The sequence below is a fragment of the Ursus arctos genome, unplaced genomic scaffold, assembly GCF_023065955.2.
Source record: "Ursus arctos isolate Adak ecotype North America unplaced genomic scaffold, UrsArc2.0 scaffold_24, whole genome shotgun sequence".
Lineage (NCBI taxonomy): Eukaryota > Metazoa > Chordata > Mammalia > Carnivora > Ursidae > Ursus > Ursus arctos.
In genome coordinates this window covers 41,490,493-41,504,550 of record NW_026622919.1, presented here as the reverse complement: position 1 = coordinate 41,504,550, position 14,058 = coordinate 41,490,493, and the positions used below count along the sequence as shown (strand labels likewise).

The 14,058-nt window shown below is 56.7% G+C and overlaps 2 protein-coding genes across 5 annotated transcripts; one reads left to right on the top strand and one right to left on the bottom strand.

Annotated features, from left to right (window-relative positions):
• Nucleotides 1-207: 207 nt before the first annotated feature.
• On the bottom strand, nt 208-6,391 carry TP53I13 (tumor protein p53 inducible protein 13). Of its 4 annotated transcripts, XM_026517760.4 has the most exons (8): nt 6,291-6,391; nt 4,422-4,699; nt 3,842-3,910; nt 3,568-3,609; nt 1,618-1,746; nt 1,298-1,492; nt 656-1,214; nt 208-567 (listed from the first exon to the last, which is right to left on the bottom strand). In XM_026517760.4, exons 6-8 carry the CDS (start codon nt 1,454-1,456, stop codon nt 455-457), a joined length of 831 nt encoding a protein of 276 aa, XP_026373545.2. In that variant the 5' UTR covers nt 1,457-1,492; nt 1,618-1,746; nt 3,568-3,609; nt 3,842-3,910; nt 4,422-4,699; nt 6,291-6,391; the 3' UTR covers nt 208-454. The 4 variants fall into 4 exon arrangements, with proteins under 4 accessions (XP_026373545.2, XP_044246663.1, XP_026373547.1 ...); XM_044390728.3 differs by lacking the exons at nt 4,422-4,699; nt 6,291-6,391 and adding an exon at nt 4,099-4,314 and having other exon boundaries at nt 1,382-1,492; XM_026517762.4 differs by lacking the exons at nt 4,422-4,699; nt 6,291-6,391 and adding an exon at nt 4,099-4,313.
• ABHD15 (abhydrolase domain containing 15) lies at nt 6,170-14,027 on the top strand. The gene is made up of 2 exons (XM_026517763.4): nt 6,170-7,165; nt 9,392-14,027. The coding sequence occupies exons 1-2, from the start codon at nt 6,297-6,299 to the stop codon at nt 9,915-9,917; spliced, it is 1,395 nt and encodes a 464-aa protein (XP_026373548.1). The 5' UTR covers nt 6,170-6,296; the 3' UTR covers nt 9,918-14,027.
• Nucleotides 14,028-14,058: the final 31 nt, after the last annotated feature.

The window sequence follows — 14,058 nt, the reverse complement described above, 5'->3', positions numbered from 1 at the left end:
AAGGAGCTGGGAAAGAAGGTTTCTGTAGCTACCACCGCCTCCCCCTCTCCCCACCATGGTAGCAGGCAGGGTTCTATCACGCTCCTAAAGCTTCCCGCTAAGGCCAGGTGGGCGGGTGGGTGCCTAACTTGATTTTGTAAAGGTCCACTTCAAACAAAACCTAAATGGCCTAGGACGGTGTCCTGGGTGGAAGTGTCTGTGTGGTCGATGCGCAGGTTCAACCCCAGACTCTACCAAAATAATTTAATTAGAAATACAGGCAAGGGAGGCTGAAAGGGCCCCTTTCCCCACGGCTAGAAGCAAACCACACCACAGGGGCAGGGCCCCTCGCAATGGTTAGGCGGACTGCTCCGTCTGGCCACCAGGGGGCGGCCCTGCACATGGTCCACGTGGCAGAGGTCGCGGCCTCCCAGCAGACAAAGCAAGCCGGCCACCCCGGCAGGGCTGGGGCAGGTCAGTCCGAGCTGTCCCCATCCGGGCCGCTGTCCGGCGTGGGCGGAAGCAGGGGTCTCCGGCGGGACCGCTTGACCCGGCGCGGGGGCATCAGCAGCCTCCGCTTCAGCACAGCTACGGGCACGGTGGGACCGGTCAGAGAATGGCAGCGATGCCAGGGAGGTCCAGGGCCGGGTTGGGTGTAAGGAGGGTAACTGCTCACCAGCCACCGTGTCCTGACTGTCCGCTGTGGGCTCCCAGTAGATGCTCTCCCCGCGCCGGAAGTTCCGGTGCAGCCGAGTGCAGAGCGTGGCCAGAGCAAGCAGCACCAACAGGAAGGTCAGGGCCATGGCAGCCCAAGCGGCCTCCTCCGTGCGCGGGGTGGGGCCCCGGGCCACCCGTGGAGGAGGTGCCGCTGCCCGAGGGGCTGGGGAAGCCTCCCCGGGACAGGTGCAGCCCCCTGGGCTGCTTTGCCCTTTGGGCACTTGAGCCCCTATCCTGGAGCTGGCGTTGCCTCCGAGCCCCTCAGGCAGCAAGGGGAGAGTGGGAACAGACGGCGCATCACCCCTCTCACCCCGGGCTGCCAACATGGGCTGCTTGGCCTCCAGGCTCCTGGGGGAAGCAGAGGGGAACCTCAGGCCTGAGGGGGTGGGCTGGAGACCGAGGGCAGCCCGCAGCCCACGCCTCTTGGCACCGCCAGGAGAGAGGTGCCTGGGCCCTCTAGTTGCCTCCTCTGCACCAGGGGGCCGCCAGCTCCGAAGAGGAAAGGCCAAAGCTGGAGCCTTTGGGGAGAGAGACAGCAGTCACCCTTTTCCTGCCCCCAAAACCAATGACCCCACCCCCAACCAAGCCCAGCACCCCTCACCTGCACACACCCTCTCCAGCACAGCCTCCCTCTACCTGGCCTTGGCACCAAGGACCCAGAAAGCCCATCAGAGCAGAGCCATGCCTTCTCCTTCCTCTGTCTCCGCCGTCTCCTCCTCTTCAGCAGGTGGGCAGCCCGGGCCGGCTCTACCCACGCCATCTCCAGCGCCACCCCCCACGCTGCCAGCGCCAGGGGCTAGGAAAGGAGAGCTGAGATGAAGGTGGGGACAAGCAAGAGGAAGTCCCTGAATTTTCCTTCCCCTGCACATGGGGCTATAGCCTCTGCCAGAGCCAGACAACCACCTTTCATCAACCACTTACCCGCTCCCGAGTAAGGCTAGAGTCAGGGGCCAGTGAGGGTTGGGCCACACAAACATGGGCCAGGAGGGCAAGCTGGAGCTTCAGCCAAGGGTGCGCGCAGGGGTGGTAGAGGAAGCCGACATCCTCAGCCTAGAGAAAAAAGCATGGAGACATCACACCAGGCCCAGGGCACTCTCGGAGAATCCCAAGGTCTCCCATCCTGGGGGCCAGCTTCAAGGGATTCCCGGGGTGGCCCAGATGACCCACCTTCAGGGCTCAGGAAAGGACAAAGAGCATTCCCGCCTGCCTCCGAGTGTTCCTCTCACCCCTCCTCTCCACCAGGTGCCACCCCTCAAAGCTCAGTTTCCATGACTGCAGGCCTGGTTATTGCTGTCAGACCCCACTCTGCAGCTATATTTCTCTGCACCTGCAACAATGGCTCCACAGGTCCCCAGTCTAGACTGTACGCATCCCCCACATGGAGACCAGGTCTTCTATTTATTGACTCTATCTATATATTCAGTCTCTCCCAAACATCCAAATACAGGGCACTCAGGCAGCAGGTGCACAATCCCATGATGGAAACACGTCATCAATTATTAATTATTCTTTGATTGAGCTGACCTGACGCTCAGCACTGTGCCGGATGCTACAGGAGATGCCAAGAGACAACTCCTGGACTCTGCTTGCAGGGAATGTAAAGGAAACTCAGGGCCACAGAACTAATGCAAATGAAAGAGCAAACTAATAAAACTCAAAGTGATTAGTTGCTCAATTATAAGAGCTAAGTTGTAAGCATCACATGAATTTGGAGCAGGTGATGAGCAAGGGCTGGCATGATTAGGCAAGTTCTCAAGAAAGCTGACTCTTGCACTGGGCTGTGGAGGTGGATGGGCTGGACGCAGGAGGGCGGGGAGCCGCCCACTTCAGCTTCAGGTCAGGATAGGCCGGGTGTGGAGAGTCAGCAGCAGCAACGTTACAGCAGTGGGAATGAGGCTGGAACTCACATGTATGGTGAGCAGACCAACACAAGTGGAGAGGAACCAAAGATTTGGGGAGGTCAGATGAGGTTTATTTAAGCAGGACCTGAAAACCTGGGAGTGGGGGTGGGGAGAGGCCATGATAAGATGAGAAATAAAGAGCCATTGGAGGTTTCTGAACAGTGGAATGATTTAATGAAAGGGTGTTTGAGGGAAGGAATCAAGTAGGTGGCATGAGGTTTCTTGGCCTGGAGCTATTAACAAGGTTCAAAAAAAAGTTAGATGTTTCGTGGCGCCTGGGTGGCTCAGTTGGTTAAGCGTCTGCCTTCAGCTCAGGTCATCAGCTCAGGTCACAATCCTAAGGTCCTGGGATAGAGCCCCACACCCGTGCTCCCTGCTCCGAGGGGAGCCTGCTTCTCCCTCTCCCTCTCCCCCCGCCCCACGCTCCTGCTCCCACCCTCCCCCCTCAAATAAATAAATAAAATCTTAAAAAAAAAAGTTAGATGTTTCAAAAGGAAAAACCAAAGGGACAGGGAATGAAAACAGAGGCGGCCATGCAAGGTGAACCCACGGTTTGGTGCCTGTTAACCTCGGACACACTCTTTACCTCATACAGCTTCCGACTTCCCCCCAGAACTAACACACACAATTCCTTTAGTCCTCGGGAGTAGGGAGTTACTAGTATCTCTCAAGAAAACCGGGGCCCAGAGAAGTCAGGAGACTTCCCACAGTCACACAGCAGCGCTGGGGCATGGGTTGTTCCTTTTGGTCAGAGTTCCCCTTGCAGCCTCCTGCCCACGGGCAGAGAGCGACTCGACAGCGTTCCTGACACGGCCGCACGGCGCGGAGGCCCGCGGCTCCCTGTGCTGGGGCTGAGCACACCGTCTCTTCCGGAGGGAAGTGGTGGGGAATGGAGCTGGAGAGCAGAGAACGAGGGGAAAGCCTGCAAGGAGCTCGCGTTTCCCGAGGATGGCTCCCGCCTTGTACTTACCTGCCATCGGCTCCTCCGCGCGTAAGTCACTCTCGGTGACACCTATGCATGGGGGGGGGGGAGGAGAGCGCTTAGAGAGCTGGGGGCCTCCGTGCGGGGGAGGGGAGGGGACAGCAGGCCCCACACCGCCGGCTGGGAGGGAGACGCCGACGAGTGACGGCCAGAGGAACCGGCAGAGGTCCTCAGAGGGTGACTGCGGAGGGCGCAGCGAGGCCAGAGCGGAGCTGGGCTGCAACTTCACACCCCTCTCTCCCACCCCCCGCCAGGCTCCTACCTGGGGGGGCAGAGGCCACAGGCCTTCGGGACAACGGGCTCCCGCTTCCTCCTCCGGCTCAGCCACCACCTGTGGGTACAAGGCACAGGAGCTGGGGCACCCGGCTCGGCGTGGGCCCTGCCCTCTCCCTCCCAGGCCCAGCCCGCCAGGGGAGGACTCCTAGTCCTCTCTCCACGAGCCACTCCTTCCAGGACGAACTTTCGGCAAAGCGCTTTGAGATCTCAGGCCTAAGCCTGCTTGGGAGCGGGTCGCCTTACCTCACTGGGACCTAGGAGCCCCGCAAGGGCTGCCAGGAGAAGCAGCTGGGGCGAAGGCGGAGGAGGCGCCATCCCGGCCCTCGCGGGGAATCTGCCCGCCGCGCGGCAAGCCAGGGAGCGCGCGCCCCCGCGTCGCCCCCCGAGCAGTCCGTGTGCCCACGTAGACCCCGGGCGCGCGCGCGCGTGCCGTTCCTCCCCGACCCCCAGACCGCGCGCCCCGTCGCCCCAGGATCGCGCGCCCCCCGCCTCGCCCCGCCCCCGCAGCTGCGTGCTACTCTCGCCCCGCCTCCGCCCCGCCCTAATGCCCGCCCACAACCGCGGACCTTGCGCGCACGCGTCCTAAAGTCGAAGCCGGAAAAGTTTTGCGCAGGATCCCGGCCCCAGTGCACCGCGCTGCGAGACCGGAGGGGACCCTTCCTTCGCCCGCGCTTTCGTCCCAGCGCGTCTCCGCGGCCTGCAGAGCGCAGCTGCAGTGCCTGGGTGGGATCATGAAGCGGGGCGAAGGGCGGGAAATGGGATCCCAGTGGACCGAGTGGCCCCGGAGGGGAGACCGGTACGCTCCTCCGGCAACCCGCTTCAGACACGTCAGTGTGACCTGCAACTAGAAGAGGGGCAGAATCAAGAGGTCCGAGCTGCGGAAGAAAGAGGGTCTCCGCTCTAGAGCTTTTCCTTCAGTCCGTCCCACCCGTGCCCTCGCAAATAGTGCCGGAACCCAGAGGAGCTTCGGAGGGTCTCAGGCTTCCACCCTCCCCAGGCCCAGAAGTCGGAGGAGGCCGAAGCCGGGCCTGGAGGTGCTTTTGGCTCCCCCACGCGCGCCTCCGCTCTTGTCCTCGTTTGTTCAACGATGGCCGGAGTGTGCCCAGGGAGACGTTTGTCACCGTGAGGTGGAGGAATCACAGGCTTCGCCCCCAGCAGGGAGCGCTGGCCAGACCTCCCCTGCAGGGGGGGCGCCGGCTCCGGGCCCCCTTTCCAGTGTCCTTCTCCTTGGCCCGGCTCAGGATTTTGAGGAAAGACGGGAACGTGGGTGGAGGGCGAAGGTTGAGGTGCCCAACCTCAAACTTCTAAATAGAGCGAAAACGGGTTATTTCGAAATAGAGCAAGAACGTGACTTACAAGGGGGTTACTTACTCATCCCTCCCTCGTTCCCCTGTAATTGTCGACTACTGAAGTGATGAAGCGACTGCAACCTACTCCCTGCCACGGCCCCATCGCAGGGTGACAGGCACCCCCCCCCCCCCGGCAGGGCGCCTGAGTGCATCTTTTCCCCCAGTTTGGGGCTGTTGCTTCTGGGGAAGTCTTTCTCAGGGAGCGGTGTTGAGGATTTCCATTAGCTGAAGCCAGGCTCCTGGGAGCCCCATGCTCCCGGGGGGATCCGGACGGCGCGCTGATGCAGGCCAGGGAACGAGCAGCCCTCGGCAGCAAACCCGCTGTCGGGCGGGACGCCGGCCCAGCCCCCGCTGGCCCGGAGCCGGACCCCCCGCCTGGCGGGGCTCTAGCGCAGTTGAGGGTGCCCGCAGGGCCGAGACAAACACCGAGGTCAGAGAGCGCGGCCGAGCCTGGGGAGGGAGGAGCGGCTGGTAGCTCCCGCTGCAGCTGCAGCGGCCCCGCGGGAGCCCGGGAGCCCGCGCCCGGAGCTGGGGTTTATTCACTTCTTCCTTTTGCTGCTTCTCAGCTGCGGCCCCTGACGGCGCAGCGACTCGGGGTCTCTCCCCGCAGCTACACGTCAAGCGGGGCTGAGGGGAGGGGTCGGCGGGGACTCTGATGCTTATCCCCGTGCCCAGTTCCTCGGTCTCCTAGTCTCCCCACTCTCTGCCGCCAACACCCCACTCGGCTTGCTGCCCTCCCCACTCCCTTCCGGCTCGCTGGCGCGTCCTCGCTCCCTTTTTGTGGCCTAGGCGCCTTTCACCTTCTGCTCCAGCTTGTCGCAATCGCTGTACAAAGGGCCTGGGGCGGGATTGGGGGGGGGGGGGCGGCGAGGGGAGCCGGGCCCGAACTGGCTGCCTCTGCCGGGCCACGGCCAATCCGGAGCGCCCACCGCCCACTCCCACCCCCCCACCCCCGCGCAGAAGAGCCCTGGGCAGCCGCCCGCGGCCGGGCGGAGCCGCCGGCAGAGCCGGGAGCTCGCCGAGGGGACGGCCCCGCCGCCTGCCGCCTGCCGCCTGCCACCCTCCACCCGCCGGGGGCTCTCCTACCTCGCCATGCCGCCGTGGGGCGCCGCCCTCGCCCTGTTCCTGGCCGCACTCGCCCTGTTCGGCCTACTGGCCCCGCGGGTCCTGCGCGCCGTCGGAGCGAGGACTCTGCCGGGGGCCCGCGGCCAGGACCACGAGGAGGAGGCGGACGGCGAAGGCGCCGCGGACCAGTTCAGCGACCGGCGGGAGGCGCTGCCCGGCGGGTGCAGGCTCATCTGTAAACCGTCGGCGCTGGCCCAGTGCCTGCTGAGCGCCTTGCGACGCTCGGCCGCCCTAGAGCCGCGCCCGCGCTCCTGGCTCTCCGGGCCCCACCTGCAGACCCTCTGCCACTTCGTGCTGCCGGTGGGGCCGGGGCCTGAGCTGGCCCGGGAGTACCTGCAGTTAGCGGACGACGGGCTGGTGGCCCTGGATTGGGTCGTGGGACCTTGTCCCCGGGGCCGGCGGGTCACCAACGCCGGGGGCCTTCCCGCGGTGCTGCTGGTGATCCCCAATGCGTGGGGGCGCCTGACTCGCAACGTGCTCGGCCTCTGCCTGCTCGCCCTGGAGCGCGGCTACTACCCGGTCATCTTCCACCGCCGTGGCCACCACGGCTGCCCGCTGGTCAGCCCCCGGCTGCAGGCTTTCGGGGACCCGTCCGACCTCAAGGAGGCGGTCACTTATATCCGCTTCCGACACCCGGCGGCCCCTCTGTTCGCGGTGAGCGAGGGCTCGGGCTCAGCGCTTCTGCTGTCCTACCTGGGTGAGTGTGGCTCCTCCAGCTATGTGACCGGCGCCGCCTGCATCTCGCCCGTGCTGCGCTGCCGCGAGTGGTTTGAGGCCGGCCTGCCCTGGCCCTATGAGCGGGGCTTTCTGCTGCAGCAGAAGATGGCCCTCAGCAGGTGGGTAACGGAGGCCAGCAAGGGGGTCTTGGGCGGACGAAGAAACGGCCCTGCCTGTATCCAATCACATAGGCTTAGGGCAATTTGGGCAAAGTTCTCCTCGCCCACTTTCCAAAGCTGTCCAAACCCTCTAGTCTAGACAGAAACAGGGAAACAGGTTTAAAAGCCATGGACGGACTCAGCATCATTATGCTAGAACAGGGACTCCTGCCCTGGGGCCCCATGGCCTCAGGTCAGCCCCAGGGTGTCCTAGCAACCTGAGCACCTGCCCCACCTGCAGCAGAGGCAGCGACAGACGTTTACCACTTAACCCACAGCTTGTCAAATCAGCAAAGAGGGTTCTGGAAGCAATTACAACTGAATATCTGTGCAGAATGTTTCCTTATTAGTGTCTGAGCTTGGAGGTGACAGGAATCAGAAATTTGGTGGTATGTAGTTTACCAACATTCTCTGGATCTGACAAAGGTTTTGCATATTCCTCCATATTGATCCAAAAAATGTAAAGAATATGTCAACATACTTTAAAAAAAATTTCCAAAAGGAGAGCAATCCACCACTAGGGTGACAGGTGAGGCTTTGGCACTGAAGAGGCCTGAGTGACATTCCCACAGCAAATGACTAGGCCTCAGCTTGCACTGTTGGCTTCCTAGGAGGTGGCAAAATGAGGTCCAAGACATTCAAGCAGAAAGTGTGGTGTGGCAGAAAGACCTGGAACATGCAGTCAGACCCACTTCGGCTCAAATCCTAGCACTGGATAGGTGCTCAAAAAGTGGTAGCAATTGTGATTTCTCTTTCTTTCCTTGGCCCATTTTGTTCTGAGAAGGCCAAACCCTGAGCTCAACAATGGCCCAAAGTGCTGTCATGGCAGCCCAGGCATCTGAGCCGTCCAAGGCAGGGTGTTCTCATATGGTTTAATTGCCAGTTTCCATCCCCAAGTGATCCCTCCCCCTCAGTGCTGACTCGAGGCACCAGCTGGAGGATAAGGTGAGGGAAGTGGAAAGGAAATCTGGGCCTTTAGGGTCTGCCCTGCCCATGGAAGTTCGGGACGGAAAACTCGGGGCAAGCCTCTTTGAATGTTTCCCAGAGACACACATCCAAATTCAGCTGGCTAAGTCTTGACTGATCCACCCAAAGCACTGAGCTGCCCATCCCGGCCTCTGTGTCAGGGTGCCAGGCTCTCTCCGTGGAGGTGGAAACAGCAAAAATGTCCCTCTTCCCCAGAGCACTGGCTCTCAGGCTTCCCTGTGGGAAATTACCCTGTAAAGTAATTATACTCCTGGACACTTCCTCTGCTGCTCAGCCCTCTCTAGGAATACCTGTACCACTGCTCAAGGTTTGCCATTATCTGGACAGCACGTTAGCTTTTAAAAAATAGACTAATGGGGCACCTGCGTGGCTCTGTCATTAAGCGTTTGCCTTCGGCTCAGGTCATTATCCCAGGGTCCTGGGATCGAGCTCCACATTGGGCTCCCTGCTCTGTGGAGAGCCTGCTTCTCCCTCTCCCACTCCCCCTGCTTGTGTTCCCTGTCTCGCTGGCTCTCTGTCAAATAAATACATAAAATCTTTAATAAAAAAATGGATTATTATAACCTGAAGTAAAATGTTAATAATGGTGGTGGGGGGGGGGAATGTCACCTGCTGGTTTGGATAGTCTGAGCCAGGGGGTTCTAGGAGGGGTTCAGGAGGTGGCAGGTCAAAGCAGGTTGCCTACAGAGGGTCGGGAGTTGAGGTCAGGAGAGCTGTCACTGTGGCTCAGCAGCTGTGAAGTCATTTGCTGCCCCAGGGCTAGGCAGGTTAGCCATGAATGCAGGCCTGCTAAGAGCTGTGACACAGGAATGGGGCGGGGCAGGGGGGGATGCCCTGAATGCCAGCCCATGTTGCCAGACCTTTCCATTTCCCTAGAGAACCCAAATACCTGCATTTTATGTGAAATCTCCTGGTTTTAAATGATGACGATGAGACACCCTGGCCTGCTCTGTTGGTAGAGCATGTGACTCTTGATCTCGGGGTTGTGAGTTCGAGCCTTCCTTCGGGCACAGAGTTCACTTAAAAAAAATCTTTAAATGATGACAATGAAATGGAAGTTAAAAAAATATTTATGGCCAAAGGATGCTTCTGTGGGCAGAATCTGGCCTGCAGCCTGCCCCTCTGGAACTCCTGCAGTCAATTCGTTTTCTCATTCTTCCCTCTCTTTCCTACCTTCCCTGTTCTGCTTCATGCTGCCAGGTACGCCTCAGCCCTGCAGGACACAGTGGACACCCACAAACTGTTCAGGAGCCGCTCCCTGCGAGAGTTTGAGGAGACCCTCTTCTGCCACACCAAGAGTTTCCCCATCAGCTGGGACACCTACTGGGACCACAACGACCCCCTCCGGGATGTGGACGAGGCCGCTGTGCCTGTGTTGTGTATCTGTAGCGCCGACGACCCCGTGTGTGGGCCCCCGGACCACTTTCTGCCCACGGAACTCTTTCACAGCAACCCCTACTTCTTCCTCCTGCTCAGTCACCATGGAGGCCATTGCGGCTTCCTGCGCCAGGAGCCCTTGCCAGCCTGGAGCCATGAGGTCATCTTGGAGTACTTCCGGGCCTTGACTGAGTTCTTCCGAACGGAAGAGAGGATGAAAGGGCTGAGCAGGCACCGGGCCTCGTTCCTAGGGGGTCGGCGTCGCTGGGGAACCCTGCAGAAGAGGGAGGTCTCTCCCTCTTCCAATCTGGAGGAGATCTTTAGCTGGAAGCGATCGTATACGAGGTGAGGCCTGGCCCAAGAGCAGAGCTGAGCAGGCCAGAGTCCTGAAACGGCCGTGAGGACAGAAGTGGGCCTGCAGTCCGAGCCCTTTGCTGCTCATTCAGCCCCTTCTCTCTTAGACTGGTCTGTGGAAAGAGATGGAACTTCCAGCAAGCTGGTGCTCACTTTACCCTGAGAACACTCCTGCCCTAGGCTTTGCTCAACACATTCCAGCTCTTCCTGGTCAGCAGCTGGGCTGTCACTGTCACGCTCTCCTGTCACTGAGCTCATAAGCCAAAGAATAGCACCCTTACAGTCTATGGACTCAGGAGAAAATGCTCTGTCACTAGCAAGGACTATAGAGAAAATGGGTGTATGTGCGTCATTGGGAAGCTCTGTCCCACATAAATAATCAGCTCTCTGACCCTGATTCTCGAGCTGGAGCCACTCAATGTCGTGAGGACAGGATGTTTGTGTCTCAGTCCCACTTCCCTCACTCGGTTCTGTGGTTGTGGCACTCTGCTGACTTCATGCCGCGGCCGCTGTGGAATCAGCCTCCTAGAGCCGCGGGGCTGCGTCAGTCTTGCGTGAGTGTGGGAAAGGCGGCCGAGGCATAAGTGCTGTGCTGAGACTGGGTTGGTGAGGACAACAAGGTATAAAGAGTGTGTGTCGGTCTTCCGGAAGGCTGAGGTCCTGCAGGTCTCAGTTGGGCTAATCTGGGGCTTCAGGCTAGGACTTCAAGCCTAGAAAGAACTTCAGGATGATTTTTAGGAAGAGGGAGTCCTCGCACACAGGGTCTGCTGGCCTCTCAGGCACTCTGGCTGCTCCCTCCAGTACCATTCCTGAGATTAATCCAGAAAGTCCTACCCAGAGCTGTTTTTCTTCTGCCAAGCGGGCTTCTTCTAAGTGGTAAAGAGTATAAATCTGCTATCCTCGGTGTTTTCTGGTTCGTTGCCCTTTTTTCCGACACTACTACTGGCCTCTTCCTTTCCAGAGCCTGGAGAGACATCTGGGACCAGAGAAAACAAAAGTTCCAAGAGGTTGGCCAGTGCTTGCTCAGTGATTTATGAATATTTCACATTACCACGCTTTTTCTGCTCAATTTATTCAAAAGGCCATCCGTGTTGATGTAGAAAAAGCTTCTTCCTGGATCTGGCCACTCACTGGCTGGTTTTATGGTGTTTGGTTTTATGAGGAATAATGCTGAAGATCAGAGTAAAACAAAGCATGGTACAGAATGATCCCACATCCTGGTTTGAACGAGGCCATTAAACGATATCGTAGGACATCTAGTTCTATGTGTTGCTACGAGCTTTTCCCTAAAGTTTTGTTTTAATTTGTCATCAAGAAAGAAGACACCTGTTTTGACAGGAAGGTCCCTCCTGCCCTCACAAACAGCAAACCAATTTTAAAAAGGAGAGACGTTTATCAAAAGCCACGTCCTATGGCTCGGTATGAGGAATTCCCGGGGCCAGAATTTCAGGTTTGGATAATCTTAGTCTAGCCATGTTCTAGATCAAATAGGAAGAAACTCTGAACTATCCCAGAATGCAGACAACACTCTATTATATCTAAGGCACATTATCCTGTCATGAAAAAAATCACTTCCCTCCTTCCTCATTTCTTGCTCCCCCTCCTCCACATTCATCATCTGACATTCTTTCACCCTTTCTGAGCAGGGGAAATAACAAGGAACTGAAATCTAAAGAAGCCGTTCTACTGCTGGTTTATAGCCCCCATATAGGGCTTGCTGAGGAGGAATTACTGATGTCTGGCCACCTCCATTTCCCCAGCATCTGGTACCGTAGGGATTTCAGTTAATTAGGGTGCTGCAGTCCCCACCCCCATGCAGGACCCCAGGATCATTCAGAAGTGACTGCAAAATGGGAAGCAGCCCAGTGGGTTTTAACCTGTGGGGCTTACGGGGCCCCAAGGGCTGAGCTCTGGATTGTTTCTCTAGGCCAGATACTATGGGACTCTGGTTCTTTAAGGTAATAGCTTTTGGAGAAATTGTGGTTGGTTTTCTTTCCCTTTTTTATAAGAAAGTAAGCTTGCAGGGGTGGCGCATCGGTATATACATAGAACATTTTTCTTTTGGTTACAGCCCAGGCTTCATTCATTCCCTTGGACCCATGGCCCTAATACCTAGACCCTAAGGTATTTCTCCTCTGTGTCCCCTGTGCCACGTGTGCTTATAACCTATCTTAGGAACCTGCTTCTCTCTCATCATCCCATTAGCGCTTTTTCAGCAAATTTTGCCAAGAATGTGCAGTTCTTGTTCAAGCAGGTTTGGGTGACCCTGACCTTCAGTCTAACACTGAAGGGATCGCCCATATTGGCTCTGCTTTGGTGAACAGCTAATCATATGAAACCAGCTGGAAGAACCCCAGGCACACGATTTTTTTAAAGATTTTTATCTATTTATTTGACAGAGAGAGAGACAGCCAGAGAGAGAGGGAACACAAGCAGTGGGAGTGGGAGAGGAAGAAGCAGGCTCCCAGCGGAGAAGCCTGATGTGGGGCTCGATCCCATAACACCAGGATCACGCCCTGAGCCGAAGGCAGACGCTTAACCGCTATGCCACCCAGGCGCCCCAGCCCGGGCACACGATTCTAAGACAATATGTGACCCTTGAACAAAATCCCGTTATGAGTTTGAGGAAACAAGAAACAACAAAATAAAACTAAGACAACCCAAAGCAGTACCACTGAATTGGTTTTCCAGGTCTCGAGTCTTAAGTGATCCTTGCGGGCTTCATTCACTTGCTTGCCTTCCTTTTGGTCTCATTATTTATAACCACCTTCAAGTGGTAAGAGAAAACAACAACACCCCCCAAAACACAATGGCTTAGAGGAGGTATGGTCTCAGATGTAGATGGAGTCCTCTGTCTCCTCTCATTGGTTCAGAATGCAGGAAGCAAAGGACTGCCTCTGAAGGCTTCGGATCTCTGAGACCTAAGACTGTGCTTGCTATAACTTAATTCTCTTGAGAGAGTTAGTATTTTATGTTCTTTATACGTAGGTTTCCAGGGTGACTTGGCCAGAGATGACAGTATGCCGAACGAAGCACCAAATCCTTTCTTGAGGAGATATCATCTCTGTTTTGAGTGAAGGTATCCTTTCTAAGACCTGAGTACTGTTAAAGAGGCCTTGACACAGGAAGTATCAGCTTGACTTTATAGACAACCTCAAAATTACCCCAGAGTCAGAAGCTCCTCTCTACTTATCTCCCATCCAGACCACAGATCTTTCGTCAGTCAGCCACGCTTGGTAATGCCAAGGTGTCTTCCTTCAGAAATGAACTTGAGCATGAATTCCTCTCCCTGCTTAAACAAGCAGATACAATTGGCCACTTGGGTAGAATTTGGTAACAACGCCAATGAGTATTTGTGATTCTCTAAGCCACAAAGGATGAAGAAATCTTCCCTAGTTATCACCACTGGCAGAGACAAGATTGAGAAGTCATACACAGGGAGTGCCCGGAGACAGAATGAATGCCTCAGGAAGCAGGAATTCCCACATCACTGGTGGGACATGCAAGCTAGACTGCTGTTCGGCACACATCATGGTGGGACATATGCCAAGAAATAAGTGTCCTCAATGAGCTTTCTTTCTTTTCTTTTTTTTTAAAGTAAGCTCTATGCCCAACATGGGGCTTGAACTCACAGCCCCAAGATCAAGAGTCGCATGCTCTACCGACTGAGCCAGCCAGGCGCCCCCAGGGTGGCCTAGATTAGGTAGAAGGTCTCTTCTCATCTGGGAGTCCGTGAACCGAAATAATGTGAATGAGCTCGGTGGGTCGTAAAGACTTTTGGTTGGCTTGAGAATCAAGGAGATCACAGACCTGATCCAGATTCCGGGAGTTGGGAGAGACATAAAGATTTTAATGAAAATAACCTTGCCAAAGTGACCAGAGGATGTTTTAAAGTGTCCAGGAAGAACTAAGAGTTTGAGGAAAAGTGGAATTTCATTAAAACAAACAAAAGACACTAACACATCAAAAATAAATGTCTCTAGCCCCTCTGCCTCCAGCCTTCCTGTGTAATGAGGTAATACCCTAGTACTTATCACTAGTGTGGCTGAACAAAAACTTCTCCAACTTGTTTGCTTCTGAATAATAAATTGCAGTCTCCCTGCAACAATGGAATGTCATTATTTTTTAAATCTCCG

Coding starts and splice junctions, on each gene's coding strand:
- TP53I13 (XM_026517762.4), bottom strand. CDS start 4,170: ATGGCGCCTCCTCCGCCTTCGCCCCAGCTGCTTCTCCTGGCAGCCCTT. Junction 3,911..4,098: donor GGCTCCTAGGTCCCAGTGAG/GTAAGGCGACCC, acceptor TTGTACCCACAG/GTGGTGGCTGAGCCGGAGGA. Junction 1,747..3,567: donor CGCGGAGGAGCCGATGGCAG/GTAAGTACAAGG, acceptor TTTTTTCTCTAG/GCTGAGGATGTCGGCTTCCT.
- ABHD15 (XM_026517763.4), top strand. CDS start 6,297: ATGCCGCCGTGGGGCGCCGCCCTCGCCCTGTTCCTGGCCGCACTCGCC. Junction 7,166..9,391: donor CAGAAGATGGCCCTCAGCAG/GTGGGTAACGGA, acceptor TCATGCTGCCAG/GTACGCCTCAGCCCTGCAGG.